Source organism: Crinia signifera, chromosome 8 (assembly GCF_055691185.1).
Source record: "Crinia signifera chromosome 8, ASM5569118v1, whole genome shotgun sequence".
NCBI lineage: Eukaryota > Metazoa > Chordata > Amphibia > Anura > Myobatrachidae > Crinia > Crinia signifera.
The window spans coordinates 27,405,926-27,431,943 of record NC_139224.1 but is presented as its reverse complement, the minus strand read 5'-3'; the positions used below and the strand labels follow the sequence as shown (position 1 = coordinate 27,431,943).

At 47.3% G+C, this 26,018-nt stretch overlaps 1 protein-coding gene across 1 annotated transcript; it reads right to left on the bottom strand.

Annotated features, from left to right (window-relative positions):
- Positions 1–23,095: 23,095 nt before the first annotated feature.
- Positions 23,096–25,646, bottom strand: LOC146026961 (uncharacterized). The gene is made up of 2 exons (XM_083157991.1): positions 24,814–25,646; positions 23,096–23,961 (listed from the first exon to the last, which is right to left on the bottom strand). Exons 1-2 carry the CDS (start codon positions 25,123–25,125, stop codon positions 23,389–23,391), a joined length of 885 nt encoding a protein of 294 aa, XP_083014117.1. The 5' UTR covers positions 25,126–25,646; the 3' UTR covers positions 23,096–23,388.
- Positions 25,647–26,018: the final 372 nt, after the last annotated feature.

Genomic DNA, 26,018 nt, shown 5'->3' with positions numbered 1-26,018 from the left:
CGACCTGTTAATTGCAATTCCCAGTCATATTTCTCAGGTTCTCTCTGACTTATGTAGGGTACACACCACAACGACCCGCTCACAATGCACATTGTGAGCGGGTCGTCAGTGTTTCTTCAGATCCAATGGCGATCCAATGGCGACCCGCACCCGGCAGTATGGTCGTTATTCAGATCCTACCTGCAGCAGGTAGGATCTGAATAATGACCGACCCGCGGGACCGCGCATCGGATCGGTATCGGTCCACACCAGGACAGAAAAGGGCCCAATCACCACACAATCTACATCCAATTGGTTGGAATTGGATCTAGATTGAGGGGATCAGGCCCTAGTCGTCCTGGTGTGTACCAGACATTAGAGTTTTTCAGAGAGTACATTCCAAAATCTGGGACTCTCCCCTTTCTGTCTGTTGACACTAGCATCTTGTCTCTTTCATGCCCAGAACCAGAGATATCACCCTTCCAGCAGCCGGTCCCTGCTCCAGCTCCAAACGTCTGGTGTACAGTTTTATATTTTTGTCAGTGGATTGCTCTGGCTCCTGATCTCTGATCCCCAAGTCCCCAGCACCTCCTGAAAGTTGGGACTCTATATTTTTATACTATTGAAGGCTAAGAAATCTATTTCCAGATAATGGCGATATCTGCAATCAAACAAGCTGCATTTCCACCGGAAAATGATGAATATTAAGCCCACTCCATTATCTAACCCTCCCCTGCATATAAAACACCCCCTACAATATGTTGGTAAGGCTAGTAAAATGTATGGGTACAGCTAGTGGAATATATTGGTACCACCATTAGAATGAATGGGTACGGCTGGCAGAACACTAGAGAACTGCTAGTAGAATGTATGGGTGAGGCTGGTACATGGCATGATTAAGGTCTGTGGGGGCCCTGGACAACAAAATTGTGCCACCCCCCCACCCCCCCTCCCCAGTCTGGGAAGGAGGCAGATGCTAACTAGTAGTGGTATTGGCAGTGCGGGAAACGGCCACTTCCTGCGCCGCCAATACCGCTACTAGTTCCCATATGCCGCAGGATCCCCGCTGCTAACTTCCCATACTCCGCAGGGACCCCACTGCTGACTGCCAACCCACCGCTGGGACCCTGCTGCTGACTGCCCAGCCGCAAGAACCCCCTGCCCGCCCTGCACTGCCCGACCCCGCTGCCTGACACCCACCCACCCGCCACCGCCACAGCAGTGCCGGTGTGGGGGCCCCTGATGTGGAGGTGGTTAATCCGACCCTGGGCTGGTAGAACACTAGAGTACTACTTATAGAATGTATGGGTGTTTGGTTATTAGAAAACTACAGTAGAGTATTGCTACAGTATTATGGGTACAGTATGGGTACAGGTACATAAATATATTGGTAGGACTGCTAGAATGTTTGACTTTATGACATAAAAGATTTAGGGGCCCATTTATCAATTATCACATTTACAATGCGATCTGGGCAGAATATTACCACCCATGATCGCATTGTAAAATGCGATGCTAAAGCTGGGATGTATCCTCCCCTTGCTCGCAGGGACAGGACTCCGGAAAGAGCCGTCCCTGTAATGCACTCAGCTGGAAGCCAGGGGATCTGCACATACGCGGATGCGAAGCCGGGCTGACCGATGTTGATACATCGGGCAGCTTCGCATTCCCCATAGAAACCTATGGGTGATGTGGCGGTGGCGGTGCAGGGGGGGGTCGCAGCAGGGATCGGAGTTTCCTGCTGTGGTCCCCCTATGGTACAGTTCAGTGTGATACTTAATATTTGCGGCTAGGTTTTTGCTCTTTTAAAAATCGTGATAAGTTACATTCACTATGGGCTGCAATTCAGTGCAAACATAATGATAAAAATACCAATAAACTAAACAAAGAATACTAAAGTACTGTGTTCAGTAATGGGGGTCATACTGTATCTCCAGAAGTATATAAATACATTAGAGACTGTACAAAGAAGGGCAACTAAAATGGTGCATGGCCTACATCACAAAACGTACCAGGAAAGACTAAAAGATCTTAATATGTATAGTTTGGAGCAGAGAAGGGAAAGGGGGGACATGATAGAAACTTTCACATACATCAAGGGTTTTAACAAGGTGCAGGTGGGAGACATTCCTCACAGGAAGAGGAGCAACAGAACACGAGGACATGCACTGACACTAGGGGGAGGAAGGTGCAGGTGGGAGACATTCTTCACAGGAAGAGGAGCAACAGAACACGAGGACATGCACTGACACTAGGGGGAGGAAGGTACAGGTGGGAGACATTCTTCACAGGAAGAGGAGCAGCAGAACACGGGGACATGCACTGACACTAGGGGGAGGAAGGTGCAGGTGGGAGACATTCCTCACAGGAAGAGGAGCAACAGAACACGAGGACATGCACTGACACTAGAGGGAGGAAGGTACAGGTGGGAGACATTCCTCACAGGAAGAGGAGCAACAGAACACGAGGACATGCACTGACACTAGGGGGAGGAAGGTACAGGTGGGAGACATTCTTCACAGGAAAAGGAGCAGCAGAACACGGGGACATGCACTGACACTAGGGGGCGGAAGGTGCAGGTGGGAGACATTCCTCACAGGGGCCCTTATTCTGATTGATGCGTACTTTTCCGCATACTTTCGGATAGCGTCTTTACGGCGTCTGCGCATGCGTGGAGAACGCAACGCGCATGTGCCACGCACTGACTCCGTACCTGTTCGTGCAAATCCCGTACAAAACTGTGCACCGCAATCAGTCTGGAAATATGGGCGTATTATGGGCGTCATGCGGAATGACACATGGGCGTAGTTTCAAAGTGGGCAAAACTGGGAGGAAACATGGGCGGACACGGGGGAGTACACTTATGTTGGGGGGCGTGCATTCGGATAGCACTCCGAATGCACGCGAACAAAACCGATAGAAATGTGCGGTGTCCATAAGCAAGTATTGCTTTGCGGAAACCACTCGGTCCTGCGGTAGGCGAACGGAACGCCTAATGACTACAAGCATTAACACCTGAACCCAATACAATCGACTCCTTTACTCATTACTCACTAATGGCACGCTTGTCAGTGCTTTAATTGAAACCATTGCTGCTTCAATTGCTGTAAGGGTTAATGTGTGCAATGCATGTGTTAGGCATGGTTGTAAGGATATATTGGCATGTAATTGATTCCAATTCCAAATAAACATTTTTTTAGGAGGATAGGTAATTGAATAAGTGGGTCATGTGATGTATTGCAGAATAGACATAATAGTGGGTAGTTTTGCGTAAATACACCGTTTCCGTGCGGACGCCCCGCTTGCCATCCATTCGGATGCGGTATCACCGTGCATACTCTGTAATACCGTGCAGAATCTGAGTGTTTCCCCCGCACACGCATGGTTTGTATGTCGTCCGTAAACACGCCCTGTTCTTAAAGAGTGAGTCCGTCCGAATGCGGAGGACACGTGGGCGTTTCTACGGACGATGGCCGCACGCGGCCGCACTGACTGGCGTGCGGACCGCACCGTAAGAATTCGGGAATATCCGCACCGATCAGAATAAAGGCCACGAAGAGGAGCAACAGAACACGAGGAAATGCACTGAAACTAGAGGGAGGAAGATTCAGGGGAAATGTGAGGAAGAATTACTTCACAGAAAGGGTAGTGGATAAGTGGAATAGCCTCCCATCAGAGGTGGTAGAGGCAAATACAGTAGAACAATTTAAACATGCTTGGGATAGGCATATTGATATCCTTACAAATAAATAAGGATCAAATAGGGTTTGAAGTAACATTTTTTAAAAAATGGGCAGACTAGATGGGCCAAGTGGTTATTATCTGCCGTCACATTCTATGTTTCTATGTAAGAAAACCTGACTTGAAGCCATATATACTGTATATACATTATCACATTTGTAAGCAGTTGCGGCCGTCATCTATAGTCCCAGAACAAACAGGTTCCTCTGCACCAGAATTAATCAGTAGAATATACTGTATATACAGTAACCTCATGTAAAATGGAAAGACATCCCCAGTGAGAACATGCGGCACAGAATCCTGTCTCGCTGCCTGATTAATGACTGCATTTCTTAGTACTGAGAATCGCCCCTTCCACACACTGGGAAATACCAGTGTATGTCACTGTGTCATAGATCACTGACTGCGCATTGTAAATATTTTGCTCACAGAAATATCACGGTGCATTGTCAGGATTTCTGCAGCAGATGTTACACTCTCTTACGTACGTCTCACCATTGTCATGTGTACCGGTGCTGTGCTGTAAATGTTTATGAGGCACCTCCGTCAGTGTTTTTCCTCACTGTCCATTCTACGTCTGTCTCCAGGCCGGGACAGCGTGTGGAGGCTGGCTGTGCACGTCTTGCATGACGTGGCCTAGGCCTGCTTGTCTATACACAGAGTGGCCTGACGGGGCAAAGGGATTCACTGTTTAACCTACACGTACTGTACTCTAAGCCGATTAGCCGCGCTTTCCACCTAATGATCCCTGGTCAGCGTCACCCGCTGAACACCCGTCATGTGACTTCAGCCGCCCGCCCCACACAGACATTGACCCACCTGCGGAGCTGACCTGTTCCCTAGGCGGCGAGTATACGTAGACTAGCAATCCGGTCTGAATCAGGCCCATGGATTGTACGCTCCGTCGGGTCTGAAGTAAATTGTGAAGCACTGAGGAATATGTACACAATGGATAAATAAATATTAATATTTCATTAAGTTGGCGTAGCCAGGACCATACAGTCTCCGGTCGATGGTTCGACAGTAATTAGGTCGATAGTCAATATATTGACAACTATTGGTCGACAGGCAATGGGTCGACGCATAAAAAGGTCGACGTGGTCTAGGTTGACACTTGAAAAAGGTTGACATACGTTATTCATGATTTTTTTTAACCGACTTGCTCTTACTTCATGATCTGAGTGGGCATAGAGTTATAAGAGTGTTCCGAGCTCAGCGAGGACCCTGTACACTTAGACATGTCTATGTCGGCAGGTATCGACATAGACACAGAAAAAAGAGCCTTTTTCCTGTGTCGACCAATAGGGATTGACCTATTGACTGTCAACCTAAAAATCCAAATAATCCATACCTGACCATACTTACCAAGTTCCCTGGAAATGCAGAGAGCCTGAAAGAGTCATCCAGTCTGTATAGCAACTATGGGGGTGATTCGGGCCCACTCACTGTGTGATGAATTCGCCCCCCCCCCGGCCGATGGAGCACACTGGCAGAAGAGTTCACAACAGGATGGGTGGGCAAGAGGCGCGCATGGGGCGGATGCCAATAGAATGCAGGCGTGTCGAAGCCTGCTTCGTGTGGGCAGCTGACGACATACTGTATGATGTCAGCGCTACTCATTTTAAACAAGCTTCAAAAAGAGACAGCTACAGATCACTCCGATACGGCTGTCACATGTTCCAGATATAGGGGGAGATTCTCTAAGCTAAAAATGCTTTAAAAAACCCCCCACGCCCCGCACGGACCCCCGCCACCCCGCATCGCCCCCTCACCTGTGTCCGGGCAGCACAGAGCTGTGCTGCCCGGACCTGTGACCTCCTCCCTGCACTGATCCTCTTCCGGGTGCAGGGAGGAGGTTAGCCCGGCACAGCAGCAGCGCCGGGTGTGGGAGGGAGGGGGGAGCCGCCGGGACCTGCTGGGTCCCGGCGACTCTCACCGCAAAGGACAGCTCTTAACGCAAGAGCTGTCCTTTGCTATAATTATCGCATATGTTAGAACATATGTGATAATTATAATTGCGATGGGCGGAGATTTTTAGAGAATCTCTCCCATAGGAACACCAGGAAGAATATTCTGTACATAATGTTTTACAGGTTGAAGGTTTGCAAAAAAAATATAAAATATGTCAATAACACAATGCAAAGTTATTACTTATATTAATATATATTCTGGAAACTTTCACTTATATAGGGGCAGATGTACTTAGCCTTGGAGAGCGATAAAGGGTCTATTTACTAAGCCTTAGGGCGGGATGTATTAAGCTGAAAATGCGGTAAAACCACCATTTTAACCACATTTTCATATGTATTAAAACCCCGCCGCACCGTCTTCGGCGGGCAGGGTATCTCCAACTTTGGGTGGCGATACCCTATAGAAGCCTATCCGGACGCCACTGCCCGGCGTCCGCATTCCCCTCCCCTGTCCTCCGTGCTGCTCCTCCTCCCCCAGCAGCATGTTACATCCGGGAATGTCATTCCAACTGCAGGGGCCTCCGTCACCGTACCACGATGCCAGCTGCATATGTTAGTACATATGCGCTGATATCGCGGTGGCCAGGCGGCGAGGGGCGGCGATGTTTGTTAATACATCCCGCCCTTAACAAGAGATAAAGTAGACTGAGACAAAGTATCAGCCAATCAGCTTCTAATTACCACACACAGGCTGTGTTTGAAATAAACGTGGTTGGTTGGTACATTGCGGGTGACTCAGTTCATCTCCCCCACAGTATACTGTTGCCAGACCTGTAACAAATGTGAAGAGATTGTGATAATAGAGACACGAATTTCTTTGGAACTTCAGGCACCTGGACCATTAACCATTACTGTACATCACAGCGACAGGTACCAATGCATGCTGGGGGTCGAAGGGCACAGAATCCGTATTGAATATCACAGCTTGCAGACAGTAAGGACAGCTCCCACGACATTTAACCTTGACTCTGTGAGCAACACGATCCTGTCATCCTGGTATCAGATAAAAAAGAATGTTTAACAAATTGCAGCACAGCTGGATTCTGTTAATTGGGTCTCGATTTATGTAACAGCAGATATAGGTTTAGAACACCAGGGCATTAACCTACATGTCTCGTAAATTATTTGTAAGTGGAAGCCATCAAGGGGGGACAGCAGGCCGTATAGGTCTGGAGGGGAAAATAAAATCAGTGGTTACTGTCGCCACATAAGCTTCAGCTCCCAAATACAGCACTAAATCGTCATCGTCATTTATATCCATGGACAAATGTACGCAGGTTGGCAATGTGCTCTGAGCATTGAGGGCCAGATGTATCAAGCTTCAAAAGTGATAAAATGGAGAGTGATAAACAGCCAGCCAATCAGCTCCTACCTGCCATGCTACAGGCTGGGTTTGAAAAATGATAGGTAGGAACTGATTGGCTGGTTGTTTATTACTCTCCATTTTATCACCTTTGAAGCTTGACATCTGGCCCTTACTGTCCTGCGATAGCAAACAAAAAGCTAAAAAGAGGGGAAACACTGAACATCCAGCATTAGTGTCTCATACGAAACAAAACAGATCGCTATCCTAGTCGCCGTGACAACTAAGCGCGTATAAATGCAAATGTCAACGTAGCTACTGTAAGGCACAAGGGATGTTATTCACTCCTGATTGCTGTTGCGCAATTCTGCAAGACGGTTATCAAATGACTTCATCTGGCCCGCAGCGCGCACGCACAATGCAAAACAAAAATCTGCAACTTTTTTTCGCAATCCGGTCGCAGTTTGTTTGACAGAAAGTCCGTGTTTTTGGGTGGTAAACGGCCGTTTTGTTGGGGAGCTCAGAAAAACCGCAAGGCATTTTCAGGGAAGGCGTGTGACCTTAACAGCACCGGCCTGTGTATGTAGCAGAGTTGTGGAATGGTCAGAGTTGCACGCACTTGCTCAGACCAGGGAAATCAGTACATTGCGAGTGCGTTGCAAATGGATTTGCAGAACAGCAACAAATTTGTACGGCATTTGCAGACTTGCACGGGCCGGGGAAAGCTTGCACAATCTCCTTTATAATTGTCCATATCTGTCACTCTTTTTCCTGCTGAGAGATTGGGAAGGGGCGATCTCGGCAAGTACTGCGCCAATTTAATGGACTAATAAAAAACAGCATTTTCTTTTTTCATAATTCTGCATTTAAAGAAAATAGTTGTTTGATGATAGTAACTCTGAGCAAGGGTCTAATTCAGCATGAATTGTCCGACTTACCCGCAATTGGCACAGGTGGGCAGTACCCGTCGATGTTCCCAGAATAGATTTGAGCGGCGTCTTTTCTGCGTTTTTTCTGATTAGCGATCAATGCTGAATCAGGCGCTAAATTGTGATTACGGTTTAATAATACCCCTTCCACATCGCACTGACAACCCGGGTAATTGCCAGGTTTCTGCCTGGTCAACCCGGGTCGAGGTGCATTGCAAAAGCAACACACTGAATTACTGTACTTGGGTCACCCAACCCGGCAATTCGACCTGGGTTATAAGAAGGATCAAAGATGGGTCGCCCTGTTCATAATGTGGCGACACAGGTTTTATATGAAAGCATCAGGACTGTTGGTTAAAAGTAACAGTGAGACATTACTAGTCCAGTTTTGTTTTGGACTTTCACAACCAGACCCAGACTTACAGCAGGAAAGGCTGTTCTGTGTAGGCTTATTCTATTCAGTGGTCACAGCATACTTAACTACCCTTTTGGAATGGGTACCCCTCCCGCCCCCGCGGAAGGATGGGCAAGCCTCCCGCATTTAGCAGGGTTCCCGCATCAGCCCCGGCATCAGCCTCCACGCCCCTTCCCTCTGCCAGTCAAATACCGGGATTCATGGCTCTTTGGGGAGGGGGCAGGGCTAAAATGATGCAAATTGCGTCATTTAGTACCACCCTCTTCCCAAAGAGCCGCGAATCATGGCATTTAAAGGAAATAGGGCAGGGCGTAATGACAACAATCATGTGCTAATTGAACAAGAATAACATAATAATAATGTATATATATAATATATATAATGAACATGTCAATTCATTTTGTTTTGTATTACTTTTGTATTACACATAATATTTCTACTTGCACTTAAATACTTTCTTAATGTATCCATTGTCTATATAATGTACTACCTTTGTTCAGTTAATATTATCCTTCAAAAGTTTATATTTATTTGCTATGAAATCTAATTGTCTTTCAGATTATACTGTATCACTACGCAACTTTCTTGTTAAAAATTTTTTATTATTATTTACCAAACCTACTGACCGTGGCAACCTACCACAACTGTGCTTTAAATATGGGAACTCACACTTCAATATACAGTATGGAAACACTGGGATTCCATAAATAAACATCCAATGTACATAACTTAGGGGGTTATTTTGGTTCACTCCTTCTGGCAAATTCCTTCTTAGATGCACTGCAGGTGGGGCAGATGTTACTTGTGCAGAGAGAGTTAGATTTGGATGGGGGTTTTCTTCAAAGTGAAATCTAAATTGCAGTGTAGAAATAAAGCAGCCAGTATTTACCCTGCACAGAAACAAAATAACTCACCCAAATCTAATTCTCTCTGCACATGTTACATCTGCCCCCTGCAGTGCACATGGTTTTGTCCATCTAAGAAGGAATTTGCCAGAAGGAGTGAACCAGAGAATAAGGCCCCATGCATACTGTAGGTGCCGATTCTGTGGGTGCTTGAGGGCCCGAGCACCCACGGAAATTGATGAGCACCCACCCGCTCAGCAGTGGCCCACCCGCCCGTGTCCCACTGCAATCCCCTCCCTTGTCGCTGGCACAGGTACTGTGTGGGAATTTATGTACCTGCACTGTGGGGGCATTTATGTATTTGGCACTGTGGGGGGGATTTTTGTACCTGCACTGTGGGGTGCATTTATGTATTTGGCACTGTTGCCATGATTTGAATATTGGAGACAACTGTGCTGCGTAATATAAATCAGTATTATTTTGTGGCCATGCCCCTTTCCCATTTCAATCCCGGGATTGGAGTATCCAATCCTGGGATTTCGGGATTAGACTGCGCATGCGTTTGAATTTGTCAAAATTGTGAATTTGAATTTCTCAAAATTGAATTTGTCAAAATTGAATTTGTCAAAATTGAATTTGTCAAAATTGAATTTTTATTCATCACAATGACCTGTAATATTTACCTTACATATGAAATATAATCTATTTTTACACAACATTTTTTGTTTGAATTTATATAACAAATGTGAGCGATGCTGGCATTTTTAGTGGACATTTTGCACATCACTTAGGCACTCAGGGTGACATTCTATGGGATGAGATAAATGCGCGTTTTTTTTATCGCACCACTTCGCCCTTTTTCAAATCGCAAGATTGGCCCGTTTTTCGCATATTTAATGAGATGCGAAAAACGGGCCAAATAGTGCGAATAGGTGTGAGGTGGTGCGATGTCTTTAGTCCTGAAAATGTGCGATTTTCATGTCTGAAAATCGCACGTTTGCAGGAAAGCGCAAATTAAAAAAAAAAACGAGCGCGGGGTCCCCCCGCCAGAGCATAACCAGCCCCGGGCTCATTGAGCCGGTGCTGGTGACATAAAATCAGGGTCCCCGACAAATAGGGGTCCCCTTGATTTAATGAAACCAGCACCAGGCTCAAGGTCCGGCGCTGGTCCCCAAAATATGGGGGACAAAATGACTAGGGGTCCCCCGTATTTTAAGAACCAGCACCGGACCCAACCAGCCAGCAGGGTAATGCCACAGCCGGGGGACACTTATTATATAAGGTCCCGCGGCCAAAGCATTATCCCCCTGGCTGGTCAGCATGGGCAGGGGTCCTGGGGAAGTTGGGACCCCCCCAATGAAGGGGTCCCCCCCTCCAGGACTTACCAGCCCATGCTGAAAGTCCGGGGCTGTCCCCGATGCCCCTGGGCGGTGGGCATCGGGCTGATGTAAAGTGTAAAAAAAAAGAAGATAAACTATTGTCTTATGCTGAAGAACTATGAGTCCCAGCAAGCCAACTTCGCATGCTGGGACTTGGAGAACCACAAGTCCCAGCATGCGGGGCATTAAAGGGCCCGCTGGTACTTGTAGTTCCATAGTACAAGAAATTGTAAAAAAAAACACACTGACACCCTGAAAAATAAAAGTTTAATACATACACAGCCCACACACACTGATACTTACCTACCTTGAGCCCGTAGGTCGGTCCTTGGATCCTGGCCGGCCAATGGAATCATTCTGAGAAGAGGCGCGGAAGATGAAACATCTCTGCACCTCTTCAGTCCGAGAGCGGGTACCACAGCAGCCGGGAGCAGCGCGTCTGCCGTAGAGGATGCCGATGTCGTCGCCGGGGACCAGGTGAGTAGGATTTCCTTCCTCAGGTACCCCTGTGGACTTCATCGGATCCTGGACCCCGGACCAGCCCTGGAACCAGGACCAAGGCCCCGGAACCGGACTCTTCTGCCCTGGAGCCCCGGAGCCCGGACCCAGGATCCAGGGACCGACCTACGGGCTCAAGGTAGGTAAGTATCAGTGTGTGTGGGCTGTGTATGTATTAAACTTTTATTTTTCAGGGTGTCAGTGTGTTTTATTTGACTATTTCTTGTACTATGGAACTACAAGTACCAGCGGGCCCTTTAATGCCCCGCATGCTGGGACTTGTGGTTCTCCAAGTCCCAGCATGCGGGGTTGGCTTGCTGGGACTCATAGTTCTTCAGCATAAGACAATAGTTTATCTTCTTTTTTTTACACTTTACATCAGCCCGATTCCCACCGCCCAGGGGCATCGGGGACAGCCCCGGACTTTCAGCATGGGCTGGTAAGTCCTGGAGGGGGGGGACCCCTTCATTGGGGGGGTCCCCACTTCCCCAGGACCCCTGCCCATGCTGACCAGCCAGGGGGATAATGCTTTGGCCGTGGGACCTTATATAATAAGTGTCCCCCGGCTGTGGCATTACCCTGCTGGCTGGTTGGGTCCGGTGCTGGTTCTTAAAATACGGGGGACCCCTAGTCATTTTGTCCCCCGTATTTTGGGAACCAGCGCCGGACCTTGAGCCTGGTGCTGGTTTCATTAAATCAAGGGGACCCCTATTTGTCGGGGACCCTGATTTTATGTCACCAGCATTGGCTCAATGAGCCCGGGGCTGGTTATGCTCTGGCGGGGGACCCCGCGCTCGTTTTTTTTTTATTTTAACTGTTTATTTTTTTTTTACACCAGAAACCTGCACAGAACATTGCGATCTGTGCAGGGTTCTGGCTAATTCGCCCATCAGAACCTGGTCTTATTTTTGGGCGAATTATAGACACACTTTATACAAATCGCATACCATTAAATATGCGATTTGTATACTTTTCCATGTGAAAACATCTGGATGCGATGTGCTGCGAAAAGCAGCCATCGCATTTCCAGTGTGTCCAACTTGTTGGCAAAAATCGCAATTTTTTCACATTTTCGGAGCTCATTAAATATGCGAAAATGGAAAAAAATGTGATTTCGGACGTTTTTGCGAAAAAAATTCTATTTTAAATTCTAAAAAGTCTATTTATCTCACCCCATAGAATGTCACCCTCAAAGTCTTAATATCTCTTAAAACAACTTACAAATAAGCTGTGCTTTATATCCTGTATATGAGTATTCATGCTTTGTTTTCTGTACTTTGTTCATTCAACAGATTTAGCACAGTTTTATATAAATACACTTTGGTGCGGGGAAGGGGGGACATGGAAACACACATAGAACGCTGGGAAAGCAGGCGGGCCGATGCCTGCTGGGGGCGGCCAGCTGACTTCATAGGACGTCAGGGCACGCCCCATCTTCGGCAGACACCGAGGAAAATAAAAGTGAGTTGAGAATGACTTTTATTTCCGAAGGCAGGAGATAATTCATTCGCTGGTGCTAGCGGACCCATGCCAGGGGACGTGTTAGCATGTTACCGAGGGGATACGGCAGCGGGGGGGGGGGGGGGGGGGCATACGACCGGGTGGCCTTTCAGCGCTCCGTAAGCAGCAATATTACTTACCGACCCTTACAGAATCACCCCCCTTGTGTGCAAAACTGATGAGATATTTTCAGTAAAGCATTGAAGCTCCTTGGCAGGTAAATGATTAATGATTAGACACAACTTATTGTGCTTTATGCAGCTAAATGGAACCGAACTGTCTGAAAAAGTGCTTAGCCGTGTTTCTGTGCTAGCGAGCAGATGTGTGCCGCATTGAAATGTTAAACTGGTGGCTGCAATAGCTACTTGACTAGTGTGATCCGAGGGATGTATCCAGCTGTTCCAAGAAGCCGAGAACCCAGTAGTATGGGAGCTGGTTACCCAGCAGCTGTAACAGAGAGATGTCAGGAGTGATCTGGAACTGATGCTATGCACAATCGCGAGGACACACCACTATTCACCGCTGTGACATAATTTGGCAGCGACAGAATAAGATTTGCAGCTGTATATAAATACACAGAGTTCTGTGCCAAGCCAATCCAGAGTAGAAGACACAAACCTTGGACAAAACACAGAACAAAAGTGTTGTTTCCATCATATTAGACAAGTTAATATTTCTTAAAGGGCAATAACATTAATTATTTAAAATATATATAGGGACTAAGTAAAAACCAGGCCCGGAATGCTGGACCATACAGTCTGCATTCATCAAACTTTACATTCCGGAGCTTGCACTGTCCGGTCCAGGAGGTGCCTGTCTGGTGGTGTCCCAATTGGTGTGGGGGGGTGGGGGGGGGGGGTATGGGGGGGCCCTGTGACAGATTTCACCTGGGACATGGGGAAGGGGAGATTATAGCCTCCAGGTATGGTCCAGACCGTTCCAGATTTTACTACATCCCTGGACCATACATGCAGGCTTCATTCTCTCCCTCCTCCACCTTTTCGTTGGGCTGCGACATTGTCGCTCTCCATATGCAGGCTTGAGAAGGGTGGGATTACACTATGGTGGGTGGTGGCTAACAGTGATCACACGCTGCTGCTAATTCGCTGATTTGAGATCAGGTCTGAACCACGCCCAAGATGCACAAGCAGACTATGCTGATTAAAATGCTACGCGGCATGGAAAACACTGTAACGTAACATTTCATATGCAGAAACCGCCGCGGTCACACACAGAATGTACCGAGCTGTTTATAATTTCAGTCTGCTTGTGTGTCTTATTTGTATACTGATGTTAACACAATAGGGGGAGAAAAGAAGAATGAAAAGACAAGTGGTATTAGTAAATGTGCTTGGGACTAGGCCCGACTAGAAAGACTGTAGAAAGATGAGGCAGGACAAATTTATAAGTATAATTATATGGGTTCAGGATAGAGTAGCCAATTCCGGGATTGGGATCAACGGGATCCTGGGATTGGCCCCAAGACTGCCGGGACTGGAGTATCCAATCCCGGGATTTCGGGATTAGACTGCTCATGCGCAGTCTAATGACGGGCAGTGTCTGAGCACCCCGCTCAAATGCTGCCTGGCCTGCGGTTCTGCACAGCGTGACGGTCAGAGGTCACGCTGCGCAAGCTGCGTCACTCCCGTCCACCCATTTCTGTTGTCCTGGGCTTTGCTCACCAGACCAGCGACCGTCCGCTTTTAAAGGTATCCCGGCTAATCCGCACACCCCACCTCCCGCTCTGGCAGCTGCACTAGTAAGTGAATGTGCGAGGCGGCCGTGTTGGGAGGGGGGGGGTTGTTGTTTTTTTAAATCAGAAATGCCAATCAAGGGATCCCGGGAATCGAGCATTTTTCAATCCCAATTCCCGGGATTGAGAAAATGCCTCCAAATTGGCATCCCTAGTTCAGAATGTGCGGTGTGTGGGGCCCCATGGGCCAATGGGCCCATGCACATCATTCACCTATTATATAAATGCTTGTAGCTAGAAACAAATGATAAATACTTCGGTAGCTCCTTATAATTTATGGTGATTTTTTTTTATTCATACTGAATTTTAAGTCTTCAAAAACTTATACGGTAATTTTCATTTATTATCCTTAAACACGATGTCAAACACGGTCCTCGTGTGCAATATTTCATTGACTTGCATACAAGCTAAAGGAACCTTTCTGTTTTTTTAATTTTAATCTGACAAAGACGGGACAGTTATGGTAGCGGAATCCTTACATTTTATAAAGAACAGTTGAAAGATTTGTGTGTGTGTTCGTCTGTAACATGTAATTAGGAAACTGACATAAAATGACAACTCAACTCAAATCATCCCCCCCGGTATATATAAAACGAGACATTGTTTGGAGTTTTGAATGTTACCTTACAATTAAACCCTTGTGTTGGAGCGTAATACCCGGCTTTGTAGTGAGGCAGCCGGCCCTCCGTCACTGAGGAAATTAATAGAACTTTATATCCTTCATCTTGTTTTTTTTTCTCTTTTAATTTTTATTTTTCTTAGGCTGCAGTTTAAGAAGTCCAGATGTTGCTTTACTCTCCGTCCATGTGTCTTTTATTAGCAGATCTGCTGGATCAGTTAAGATTCTAATTGCAAATTAATTTTGAGCATTTTTTTGTAACTTAGTCTACGACACGCCTCATGGACGTATTGTGACCAATATGAGTGACCCCGATTTGACTTGGAAAGCGTTCGTTAGTTTCCTCATAGACCCCCGCTGTAGTATAATGTACTGCAATTAAGGGGCCTTTGGGGCTGATTAATGATTACTGAGTGATAGCCTCAAAGAAAAGGAAAGAAAATCAGTTGAATGTACTAATAAGGTCTATGCACATGGTCCCATTGTAAATGCTCTTTCGTCTTTCGTCACTGTGTGGTCCAGGCTTATAAGTCGTACAATAAAATTATTCTGTGACTATATCATAACTATAAAGCTTACAATGGATGGGTTTTATTCAATCAGCATCTGACATCTTCTTCTTCCTGGAATCCCCTCGCTACACATCGGCTCGCATGCGCCCGCACAGAGGTAAAATCATTTGATGTTACCTACCATCGGAAGATTTTTCCTCCGCACAGTCAAAAAGAAGGACTTTTCGTCTGCCTGGTTTTCTCCAAATTGGGGGCTAAAATGCACAGTGATGCGAAAAAGATGTTGAGAAGAAGCCCGGATGCACGGGGAATGAGATGGCGAGACATGCGTTGTTTGGCGCACTGCGGCTATAGTGTCCGGACAAATTTGTCCTCCTCTCAGCATCAAAGCTACTAGATTTGTATCCCTCAATAGACTAGCATCAAGAAGCAATAATAAAAAAAAAATCAGCATATACAGATGGAGCAGGACTCGTTCAGCTGGGGCTGGTGACAGAATCAGCCATCCGCCAGAAGGGGGTGTGCGCGCACGAGATGGAGCTCTATGCCACCTCCCTTTGCCTCCCCGCCAGCTACCCCCCCCCCCCCCTGCTCTAACCCTGCCCATCTCCCTGAAGCGGAGACGATTCAATTGCCATCCGCCAGCTTTCACCAGCCGACGGAAGGAGGCGCATGTAAACAAGATGCTGATGCACCCCGTTCCATCTGAGCCCTCCGCCACCCTCTGCAGCTTCCCCGGAGCCCTCCCCCCCAGCTGCCCCCAGCTCCCCTTGATCCCTGCCCGCGTGCCCCCTTCCGAAGGAGCTCTCTGCTGCCTCCCGTAGCCTCCCTGCCGGTCCCCGCACCCCCCCTCTAACCCTGCCTGCCTCCCTGAAGCGGAGATGGCAGTGGCGTAGCTACTGTAAGGCTGACCCCGCTGCCGCTTGGGGGACTGTGTGGGCGCCGGCTCACTGACATTAGCAGCTTATCAAATCCTAAATAACAGCAGGACAGAGAGGTGATGCCACTGCCGCCACCTATGCCCGACGCCTGCCCCGCACAGCATTACTGGGAGTGTGGGAGGGTTTGGGGATGCAGTCACGCGGCAGCCACAGTAACCAGTGGTGGAGAGGCGGGAGGCAGGATCTCTATGATGCTTTAACTGATGCTTTAACTCTACGCTCCTTTGACTGCCAGCAGCGGGTGCATGTGGGAGTGCAGCCCGCGCGACTATGTGGTCTTGGGACCTTGGACTTGGGCGGCATGCCACGCTACCAGTACCTGCTAGTCCTGCCACCAGCCCTCCACCACCAAGAGTGTCCTCAGGTGATGGGTCCACCTGGTCCATCGGCATCCTATTCTCCTGGCAAATCCCTCCCTTAACAAGTAAGCAGATGCCAGCTCTGTGCCTATATTAATTTGTGTGCATCATGTGTAAATCATGCCACTCTCTCTGCTTAAACCCCCTCACACCTACCTCTCTTTTACCCCTCTCTCTCTCTCTCTCTCTCTGCCTGCCCTGTCTCTCTAATCTCTCTCTCTCTCTGTGCCTGACCCCCCCTGTTTTCATCCCCCCTCTCTCTCTCTGAGCCTGACCCCACCTCTCTCTCACACCTCTCTTCCTCTGCCTCACCCCCTTTCTCTGTGTACCTGATCTCCCCCCTCTCTCTTTCCCTCTTCCTGACCCCCCTCTCCCTCACTCCTCTCTCTCTGCCTGGCCCCCTCTCATCCCTTTCTATCTCTCTGTGCATGAACCCCATTCTCTCACCCTCATTCTCTGTGCCTGATTCCTCTCTGCCCAATCCCACTGCCTCTCTCATCCCTCTTTTTGTGCTTTCTGTTTTTAGATTTGTGTGTGCTCTTGGATGGGGCCCAAGTAGGGGCCCACTGCGCTGCTTTGCCCGGGGGCCCATAATAGTGTTAAGATGCTCCTGGCGGCAGCGGTGCACCGTGGCTGTGACAGACAATCCCCACTGATTCAATGAAGCTGTACACAGGATGGGTGGGGGCGGGCTGAGACAGAGGGGAAGCAGCAGTCTTGTGCATGTGAGCCTAAAAAACTATACATCCCGTAGTCTAACCCTAACTATACACCCCCCACTCCCACAGCCTAGCTCTAACTATACACCCAGCACCCCCACAGCCTAACTAGCTACACCCCCACCCCCGTAGCCTAACTTTAACTATACACCACCCCATAGCCTAACCTTAATTATACACAACCCCCTTTAGCCCAACCCTAACTATACATCCCTCCACAGCCTGACCGGTACACATGTGCGTGTACCTCTCTACCAGCCTGCGCCAGCTAAGGGAATCTAGTGATTCCCTACACTGGCTGAGAGGCGCTCCATCTGTACAGCTGGATGTGCTCCATGGGAGAATACCAAATATTTAAAACAAAACAATCATTTAGCAAGAGTTAACAGAAGTAAGTAATTCCTTTTCGGGACCCTCGTTTATATAGGATTTTGGATTGATGATCGTAAATAAAACATAACTGAATAAACTATTATCCTTTAAAAAATTGCAGTATATTGACTATTAAAGAGAGTAGATTCATCTCAGCATCCCCATTCAGTAAATGCCTACAGAATAAGGAAGTTCAGTAGGGTTAGAGTCAGGGTGTAGGAATGCTTTGATTGGTCAAACCCTAATAAGATGCAGGTTGTCCAACCGACGCATCGGGGTTAACAACAACCCCTTTATCACAGTTGACTTTAAAATAAAACTTATCTTATGGAAAGTACATTTTGGCCCAGAAGAGGTTCAGGAACCCAGTTCCTGATGATGTCATATTTAATTAGAGGAGTTCCTACTGAAAAATAGCACTTGTTGCACACATGAAGTTCCCAATGTGAGGAGCGCCAAGCACATAAATAGTCAGGAAAATTTCAAAAAAAGGCACATCCAATTCACATGCAATTGAAAAAGTAATTTATAGCTGCTATGATTAATTTTCCCTCTTGCATTTGAACTACATGAGCTGGCTACTTTAAAAACAAAAACAATAATAAAAAAACAATACCTAATGGACCTGCAGTCCTGCTTTTTATCTAGAGATGGACCCACCATCTTGTATTCGGGAGGACAGTAGCAGAGGGAATGGGAGGAGTTATAAGAGATTCCCTGGAGGGTCAGTAAGCCAGGACCAGCAGTGTGGAGCCTGGACAGCGTGGACAATGCTCAGCAAGCGGAGGGACCAGCGGCTGAGGTGCAACCTACAGCCCTATAGTTTGATTCAGACAGCACCAGCACATTATGGTGAGGCCATAGAACAGTTACTGAAGAGCAATTTGCCACTTTTGGCTTTTTCTAGCCAATTGCGACTGAATGAGTGTAATGGGACAGGATGAGGGGTTTTGGCATTTTGGCGCAATGGCAAACACACATAAACCCTGATGGAAATGTACCTGTTCATGTTGACATTCTGAATGGCGGCAGTAGCTACTGTACATCTTTGGGTACTTGTGTAGTTTCATGGCGGCAGTTACGTAGTTAGCGAGGCCTCGCTGTCAGAATCAGTGTAGTGTTCCCACGGGCAACGTAGTCAGCGTCCCTGTCAGAATCTGCGTAGTGTTCCTGCGGGCAGCGTAGTCAATGTCCCTATCAGAATCAGCATAGTGTTCCTGCGGCTGCAGACGTTGGGCTACGCTAGCAGCATAGCTTAAACTGCCACCGTGAAACTACACAAATAGTCAGTCAGGTATCCCTATTAGTATCAGCGTTGTGTTCCCACCCGTTTGCGGCCATCCGGAGCTTACGTAGTTAGCGTAGTCAATCAGCGTTATGCAGTTAGCATAGTCAGTCAGCGCTTATTACATTGTGTGGGAACCATTTACCATTTTAACCTGCCTGACATGACAGGTGTGAATGTGTTCCTTAAACACCCCCACTATCCACGCCTGCGCGAGGCGAGCGCAGCAATCCCCGCGTGGTGAAGCATTACGCGTCCTCCCGACCTGTTCATACCCCCACTATCCACGTCGGCGTGGAGTTGATTTTATAAAGTGTGGCGAGCCACCAAGCCCGAAGCGTGGGGAGCGGACGCGGAATACATGTGAACTAATCCGCCTCCCCACGCGGGGCTCGCTGCGCTCGCCACGTTTCAGGCTTGGTGTCCCTGCACAGAAACAAAATAACTCACCCAAATCTAAATCTCCGGTGCAAGGCATCTCAACACCCAAGGCAAAGACCTGCGGCGGAGGGGGAGCTGTCGCCGTTGACCCGTTGACGCCGTTGACCTGCTCCATGGGGCAGGGGGGCGCCGCCTCAACCGTTGACCGGCTCCATGGGGCGAGGGGGGCCAGAGTGTTGGCCGCCGCTGACCAAATTAGCGCTGCCCTCCAGTGACTGGTGCTCAAAGGCAATTGCCTAAAGCTGCCTAGTGGTGGCACCGGCCCTGCATGTTATATCTGCCCCCCCTGCAGTGCACATGGTTTTGTCCATTTGAGAAGGAATTTGCCTTTGCAGGTGAATCAGAATAAGGGCCCAGGTCTCCATGTTTCTCATTTGTTCCGTGTAGAGGAAAGTAGTGTGTGGTGCCTGCATCTCTACAACATAATTACATCAAGCAGTAATACACTAATGAAAGTCATGTCCATTAAGTTGTTATCTCATTTTTAGATTGCGGAATATCAGTAGGTTGCTCTTGAAATGTTTTTTTATAATGTTATTAGTTGTAAATGTAAAATCCTCCCTGCATTCATCCGACACACTGATACTAAATAAATTGCTAAGAGCTGCATCTTATCGCATGGAAAATAGACAAATCTCCTTTATACGGTACTTTAATGCAGTTGAAAATCATAGAAGGAAGCTGGAAATATATTTAGTAAGCCCATAAAATTAAATCATCTGAATATAGAATTGCTCTTCAGTTCAGTTTCAGGGGAAATTGTAAAAACGTGAGCTGGATTTTGCACAGTGACAAACTGAGGATTAAGGAGTTCAAAGTTGAAAGAGAGGGGGGAGGGGGGGGTGGTGATCGCCTACAAGTAGAAGACTAATATGGTATTTTACCGGAAGACTACAGGTCCCAGCCAGCCTCCCCTACATCATGCTGGTAAATGGAGAAACAACAGGTTCCGGCAGCGGGAATTAAGGGCCCTCCTGTATGTATAGCCTCCCCCCCTGTAAAAAAAATATTAAAATAAAGACACACCACCTGATGTTTCAATAGCTTATTATACAGCATTTGCTTTGCATCTGGGGGGGGGGGGGGGGGGGAGTAAGGGGCAGGGGGCTAGGAGGTTGTCCAATGGCAGAAAGGGAATGATGAACATCTCGAAAATACTGAAGACTCCACAGAAGTTCAGTATGGGCGCCGTGTTGCCCATCCGGAACTTCCGTGGAGTCTTTAGTATTCTGGAGATCATCATTCCCTTTCTGCCATTGGACAGCATCCTGCTTCCTAGAGCTGGCTAGTTACAAGAGGGCAGGGCAATGAAACGGCAAGCCGCCACTGGAATTTCCAAAAATTGCACAGTGGCTATTTTTTTAAAATCCAACATGGCAACGGTGAAGCAGTCACTGCAAACCGCTGACTACTCTCTGTATGTCGTTATAGCATACAAAATGAGCACATTAGGTTTAACAGTAACCATGGACAATATTGGAATGTAAAGCTGAACTGTTTTTACTAAGCAAGGCCACACAAATTTGACCATGCCCCCTCAGTACTCACTACATAATGTAGGGTACACACCAGGACGACCACCGTCGTCCACTACCGATAGACGACCATGGAACGATTTCCCTTGGACTTCCCGGGAGCTCCCAGGCAGTCCCCAGCAAATGATTAGCAAAAATTGTGTTTTCTTGGCGGAACGATCTAGATCCGATCCCGATGCGCCCGCGATGGTCGTTAAGACGGTCGGATCGCTGGTTTTTGTTTTTTTGCAAGAACACATGCGACCGTCGTCAGATTGGCCTTTGAAATTTGAATGAAGGGGCTGGACTAGCAGAGGGGGATAGGACTAGCAGAGGGGGATAGGAATAGCAGCAGCCATTTTAAACCAGTGTTTTTCTGCTTTGTTACTAGTGAGGCTTGGTTTATACCTGCTGAACGCTGGACATAGCTATTTACACATTACTTTGTTTTGCCTGCCATTACAAAGTGTCTTTTAACCCTGCACTATGGAGAATGCAGTGATGGGTAGTCACCAGCAACAGTACCTGCTCTATTATGCAGTGTTGAAGCTCAGGCGTCAGAGAGCCCAGCGCAGGAGAGAAAGATCATGCTGGACAAAGCAGTGGCTACTTCAGCGTCAGACTCGTTCGCACATGCCACTGCTCAGGGACATCAGGGAAAATAACCCAGACGATTTTCGTAACTTCTTGAGGATGGATGATGCCACATTCCAGGAATTGCTGCGTCTGGTGACTCCCCACATCGAGAAGCAGGATACCAAGTATCGCATGGCTATCCCTGCTGAGGAACGGCTGGTGGTGACCCTGAGGTTTCTGGCGACAGGACGGTCTCTTGCTGACCTAAAGTTTGGATCCCTCATCTCCCCGCAAGCTTTGGGCCTCATCATCCCAGAGACCTGCAAAGCCATTGTGAAGGTGCTGCAGTACCAGTATTGCAAGGTAAGGATGAAATATACACCGTACACTTTATTGTGCAAACAAAATATTTTTATTTATAATTTAGGCCTAGGACAGAAACAGGTTTTTTAGGCCTTTCATGGGTAAAACATGTAAAATAGTAAATAGATTGTGTCAACACAAATATATTATAATACCATATATAAAAGATATTGTACAAAAACACACACTATATATAAAGATTTAAGTATGTATGACCCAGTTTAAACTTTCCCAATAAGTACGGGCTACTGTGTGGCAGAGGATGTCTGCCGCAGATAAGTAAAGGCTGCGGCCCACATGGCGCATGGCGCAGATGCAATGGTCCCGGCCCCATTGATGTGCGCCATACGACATGTGAGCAGTGGCCATCACATACCTGCAGCTGAGACCATGTCTGCCGCACAGTACCCCATACTATTGGCAAAGAAAAAAGGGCAATAAATGGAGTTTGCTCTCCAGATTGAGGAGAATCCTGTTCTCCCTCTGGTAATGCAGGTACAGGTAGCAGCATATAAAAAAACAAAAAAAAACACACTCTGGTAACTTCTGGAACATGCCCTTACAACAGTAGGGATAAGGTACTGTGTGGCAGAGGATGTCTGCTGCAGATATGTAAAGGCTGCGGCCCACATGGCGCAGATGCAATGGCCCCGGCCCCATTGATGTGCGCCATACGCCATGTGAGCAGTGGCCATCACATACCTGCAGCTGAGACCATGTCTGCCGCACAGTACCCCATACTATTGGCAAAGAAAAAAGGGCAATAAATGGAGTTTGCTCTCCAGATTGAGGAGAATCCTGTTCTCCCTCTGGTAATGCAGGTACAGGTAGCAGCATATAAAAAAACAAAAAAAACACACTCTGGTAACTTCTGGAACATGCCCTTACAACAGTAGGGATAAGGTACTGTGTGGCAGAGGATGTCTGCTGCAGATATGTAAAGGCTGCGGCCCACATGGTGCATGGCGCAGATGCAATGGCCCCGGCCCCATTGATGTGCGCCATACGCCATGTGAGCAGTGGCCATCACATACCTGCAGCTGAGACCATGTCTGCCGCACAGTACCCCATACTATTGGCAAAGAAAAAAGGGCAATAAATGGAGTTTGCTCTCCAGATTGAGGAGAATCCTGTTCTCCCTCTGGTAATGCAGGTACAGGTAGCAGCATATAAAAAAACAAAAAAAACACACTGTGGCCCTTGTGTGGCAGAGGATGTCTGCTGCAGATATGTAAAGGCTGCGGCCCACATGGCGCATGGCGCAGATGCAATGGTCCCGGCCCCATTGATGTGCGCCATACGCCATGTGAGCAGTGGCCATCACATACCTGCAGCTGAGACCATGTCGATGGTAAATGATAAAATAGCCTATTTTTTAAGACAGATCCTCAAAAACAGGAGACTCTGGATCTTCTATCAGTAAAGAACTGTAGAATTGACGGTACTGGGGGGGTTGAGAAGGCTGTGTAGGTGTTGACTGGGTATGTGTTGGAATTGTGCTCGACTGGCCTGGTACGGTGGCAGGCGGAGTAGGCACTGGTGATTCTAATGACAGTGGTGTGTCTGGTGCACTACCCATGCCAACTATTTTAGTGCCACTGTTGAGATACCCTAAACTGCCATTATACACCAACTCCATGCATAACTTTTCAAAAGTAAGTTGCTGGTCCGGAGCCATGTTGCGAACACACTCTGCCACATAAGTGAAGTAGTTGTCATGTTTGTCCGGGTTTCTTTGCAGGACTTGCTGTGCCCGCATCATAAATTCTTCATGTGCTGCTGCTTCTCCTTTTTTTCCTTTGCCACGCATTTTTTTGGCACGGGGGAGTGGTGGAGTGGGTTCCAGGGTGGGTGGCGGAGTGCGTGCCGGAGTAGGAGCTTCGCTCGATGTGCATGCATTATCAGATAGGACAGATAGGTCTGGGGTTGCAGGTGGGTAGTCACCAAGCTGTAAAAAAATTGAACATGTTTACTAATCAATTCTATTTACTTCTAATTTCAGTTCCCTACCAGCGTGAATGAATGGAAAGTCATCGCAGAGGAGTTTGAACAGCGATGGAACTTTCCAAATTGCGGTGGAGCCATTAATGGCAAACATGTCCGCATAGCCCAGCCTATCAATAGTGTTTCCTGCTATTTTAATTACAAGGGCTATTTTAGCATTGTACTAATGGCTGTTGTTAATGCGAACTATGAGTTTATCTTCCTGGATGTAGGAAGGAATGGCCGTGCATCGGATGGTGGCACTTTCAAGGACACAAAGTTCTACGAAAGGCTCATAGCGAACACCCTTCACTTGCCGTCTGTCCAGGAAACTAAACAGGGGCTTAACTTTGTGTTTGTGGCAGACGAGGCTTTTGTCCTGCACGAGCATGTCATGAAGCCATATGCGCAAAGGGGCCTGAACCATGACAAAAGGATCTTTAACTACAGGCTATCCAGGGCACGGCGTGTTGTGGAAAATGCTTTTGGCATCCTGGCTAGCCGGTTTCGCATCTTCCACACTGCCATTAACCTGAGGGTGGACAAAATTGACTGGGTTGTGACGGCGTGCTGTGTCCTGCACAATTTGCTCCGCAGAAAAGCCACACAGCAAAGGGCTACAGGCACAGCACTCCAAGAAGACCAAGAACTGCCAGAGGAGGTAGTGCAGATATCCTCCTTGCAAACCCCAACACAACACTACACAGGGAGTGCACGAGCCAAACAGGTGAGGGAAGAGTACATGGCCTACTTTAATGGGGAGGGGGCTGTGGATTGGCAGGAGGAATCAATTAGATAGCCAAAAAAATAGACTCACCGATGCAGACTGCGAATTCTCCTCCTCCTGCGCCGTGACTTCTTGGTTTTCCTGTTCGACCATCAGGACTACTCCTGTCCTCATCGACTCCTGGCTGAGGGTGAACGTCAACCTATCATAGTACCAGAGCGATGTTTGATACATCTCGTCGACTCCAGCACCAGACTTCTTTGCAGCCTCCACCTTCTTGTGTTCCTTTAAGAACACCGTGCGCAGATTCTGGATGCGTTTCCGCACCCATTCAACATTGGCCTCTGGGTGAAATGGGAGACTGTAGCGAGCCAAGTCCTCCAAGGCTTGGTTTCTTTTCATTTTGTTTGAATATTCTTTGGATTTTGTTCGCTACAGGCATTCGTGTGAACAATATTTTTCTATAAACCCTTCTAAAAACTCTTGTTCCTTTGCGTTGGACATTTGGACTGTAAAAAGATAAAACCATTTTAGTTGTTATAGTTATATCCATGTTTTGTTTCATATTTAAATTTTTATAGTTATATCCATGTTTTGTTTCTGATTTAAATTTTTATAGTTATAGTTACCAGTTTACCTAGTTCTTATGTTTAAAGTATTTAAAATGTTAATAAACTTTTATGAAAACCACTATACATTTTATTGTGCAGATTGCTATTCACACACACAGGTGAATGGGGCCTAGCAGAGAGGAGTGCATGGAATACTGCAATGGTGGACAATGGTTATATGTATATATCTATATATACACAAACACAGGTGAATGGGGCCTAGCAGAGAGGAGTGCATGGAATACTGCAATGGTGGACAATGGTTATATGTATATATACACAAACTAAACACACACAGGTGAATGGGGCCTAGCAGAGAGGAGTGCATGGAATACTGCAATGGTGGACAATGGTTATATGTATATATCGATATATACACAAACACAGGTGAATGGGGCCTAGCAGAGAGGAGTGCATGGAATACTGCAATGGTGGACAATGGTTATATGTATATATCTATATATACACAAACACAGGTGAATGGGGCCTAGCAGAGAGGAGTGCATGGAATACTGCAATGGTGGACAATGGTTATATGTATATATACACACAAACTAAACACACACACAGGTGAATGGGGCCTAGCAGAGAGGAGTGCATGGAATACTGCAATGGTGGACAATGGTTATATGTATATATACACAAACTAAACACACACACAGGTGAATGGGGCCTAGCAGAGAG

Excerpts from the sequence above, each read along its gene's own strand:
- LOC146026961 (XM_083157991.1), bottom strand. The coding sequence starts at position 25,125 with ATGAAAAGAAACCAAGCCTTGGAGGACTTGGCTCGCTACAGTCTCCCA. Across the intron at positions 23,962-24,813 it reads AGAATTCGCAGTCTGCATCG|CTTGGTGACTACCCACCTGC; the intron begins GTGAGTCTATTT and ends ATTTTTTTACAG.